Source organism: Atta colombica, unplaced genomic scaffold, assembly GCF_001594045.1.
Source record: "Atta colombica isolate Treedump-2 unplaced genomic scaffold, Acol1.0 scaffold238, whole genome shotgun sequence".
Lineage (NCBI taxonomy): Eukaryota > Metazoa > Arthropoda > Insecta > Hymenoptera > Formicidae > Atta > Atta colombica.
The window spans coordinates 272,118-274,453 of record NW_017259336.1 but is presented as its reverse complement, the minus strand read 5'-3'; the positions used below and the strand labels follow the sequence as shown (position 1 = coordinate 274,453).

The window sequence follows — 2,336 nt, the reverse complement described above, 5'->3', positions numbered from 1 at the left end:
AAATTTATATCTAACTAAATTTTTAGATATTTCAGCGAAACTGTCTTCTTTCCATATATTTTTTTTTATTATATAATTTTTTATTATATGATTTACCATGTGATATAAGTTTTATTAATTTTTTATGCGCACGTTGAATTATCGCAAATCCTATATCCTTTAAAATTTCAGAGTCGTTCCGAAGTGTTCCTTGCCAATAACAGTTTTGGATTTCATTCGCAATACTAGTCAGCCTGATTTAGAAACTAAATGGCCCTGTGAAGTACGCTCGTACTGGCTGTCTTTAAAACCATTCGTCAAATCCGTCCGTTTCTTGCTCCGCTATGTAACGCCATTTATTATAATACTCGGTAAGAAACATCGCGATGTGCATCTTACAATTCTCGATTACTGTTCTCATACAATGTTGTAACCCACTTCGTATAGGTGTATTGCTAAATGCTGTATCTTTTAGTATGTTGAGCGCACCTGTGTTATGTGACTCCAATTTGTCACTTTATCTAAGCGCGCTCGCTATATCGGACAATGGAGCGTTAATATTCAATTACGCCGTCAGCGTCGCAAAATCACACTCCTCATCTGTTAACGATCTTTTTATGGTAAATATCCTGTGTTTGATTAATTTTCTCTTATTGTATATCGGTCCTCCTGCCACAAAAAATTCGTCCATTCAGACGGAACAAAATCAATTTGGTTGGCTCTGGTTAATAAAGATAACTATAATTTCAATTTATTCTTCAAACTGTTCCTTTCAATTGGATCAAGGTCTTCCTCAATTGATAGCCCTGAATAAATCTCAACGTCGACTGAAGAAGAGACTTTAGTAAAGGTCGAAATCTGAGGAAGTTTATTGTATGTACGATGATACAACCGAAAGGAATTGTTTGGAAAAAAAAATTATTCTTTCATCGGCGCCTTGAACTCGATTGATCATTGATATCTTGAAATTTAAATTATATATTAAGTTTATTTTTATTGCTGCACTGGACTGCACTTTCTCTCGCTTTTACCAAATATCAAACATCTATTTTACTTTAAATATCAAATACTTATTTTACTTTAAATGCCAAGAGTAAGCTAGTTCAACTGTAAAAGTAGACCTATTAACAGTAGATTGTCATAGTGATTTGACTGATGCTTGATTTTTGAAATGAATCTTCTATTAATTACAATTATTACTATTAATACATGTTATTCTGTTTTCATTTTTTTTTTTTTTTAACAAATGCTTTTCAACACATTAGTGATATTAATATTTTTATGAGAATATTCTCTTATTTCATATTACGCAATGTTTTATCATTACATGTTAATTTGTTTATTAATAAAAATTCTGTGAACATGATGAAACAAAAAAAAGAAGTTCCTAGGCGTGTAAATTCATTTCAACATTTTCGATAAATTTTGAAATATTAAGAAGAAAATGGATTGCGAAAGAATCAAACTTTTGCACGATGCGCTCAGAATAATTTTTTTACAGAACAGCAAATTTTTATGCGGTGCAAATTCCGTGAGCATGGAACTTTTTCAATTTACGTCAACCTGGCTGATTGTCGCTCTCACATGGACGCGTGCCATCGCCGTGATGTTTCCATTCGGAGCTCGCGATCAGACTCGCTCGGCGATTACAATTATTACTAGTCTAGTCTGCATAAGCTTTATAATATCCTTAACGAAGCTGTACTCTGGCGGTAAAGCGTACATTCCATATCACCTTTCCCCTTTGCGAGTCAATTGCGATTATATGTGATTGTTCTCTTCTCGTCAATGAATGCTGACTTACGTTGATTGTAGGATACGAAACTGACAGCGTTTTCGAATTTATACCGTGCCAGAAGATGAAGCCATGGGGCAGCGCCATGTACTTTTACATCGCCCTGTCCACGTGGCTGCCATTGCTTTTTATATCGATCGGCAATCTGCTACTGATTGTTCGTATGAGGAAGTCTTATAAGATTCACAACGAATTAACTCGTAAGTCTTCGTCGCGATCGTTGATCACGACGTCATCATACGGGAAGATTTAACAGCGACCTTCGCCTCAGATAATTTTAGGTACAGAAGCAACAGAACAAACAATTCAAGTAGAACGTTGCTCGCGGTATCGATAGTACATTTGATCTTGTTGCTGCCATTGGGAATTGTTGAAACGTTGGAACTTTATTGGGACGTGATTTTAATCAAATATCCTAATAATACAGGAGAAAACGAGAGATACATACATTGGTAAAATATCTATTGAGTAAAATACAGAAATTGACATTAAAAAATGTTTTCTATATTACGTTACTGTTTCCGAATTATTTCTTGCGATATTTTTTATGTAATAAATAATG

At 34.2% G+C, this 2,336-nt stretch overlaps 1 protein-coding gene across 1 annotated transcript in view; it reads left to right on the top strand.

The window, feature by feature from the left end:
* Nucleotides 1-2,336, top strand: part of LOC108688750 — a 3,863-nt gene that overhangs the window by 429 nt on the left and 1,098 nt on the right. The window contains exons 2-6 of the mRNA XM_018195120.1: nt 172-350; nt 427-599; nt 1,481-1,691; nt 1,795-1,974; nt 2,046-2,226. Coding sequence (XP_018050609.1) covers nt 172-350; nt 427-599; nt 1,481-1,691; nt 1,795-1,974; nt 2,046-2,226 — 924 coding nt within the window. The remainder of the gene's footprint in view (nt 1-171; nt 351-426; nt 600-1,480; nt 1,692-1,794; nt 1,975-2,045; nt 2,227-2,336) is intronic.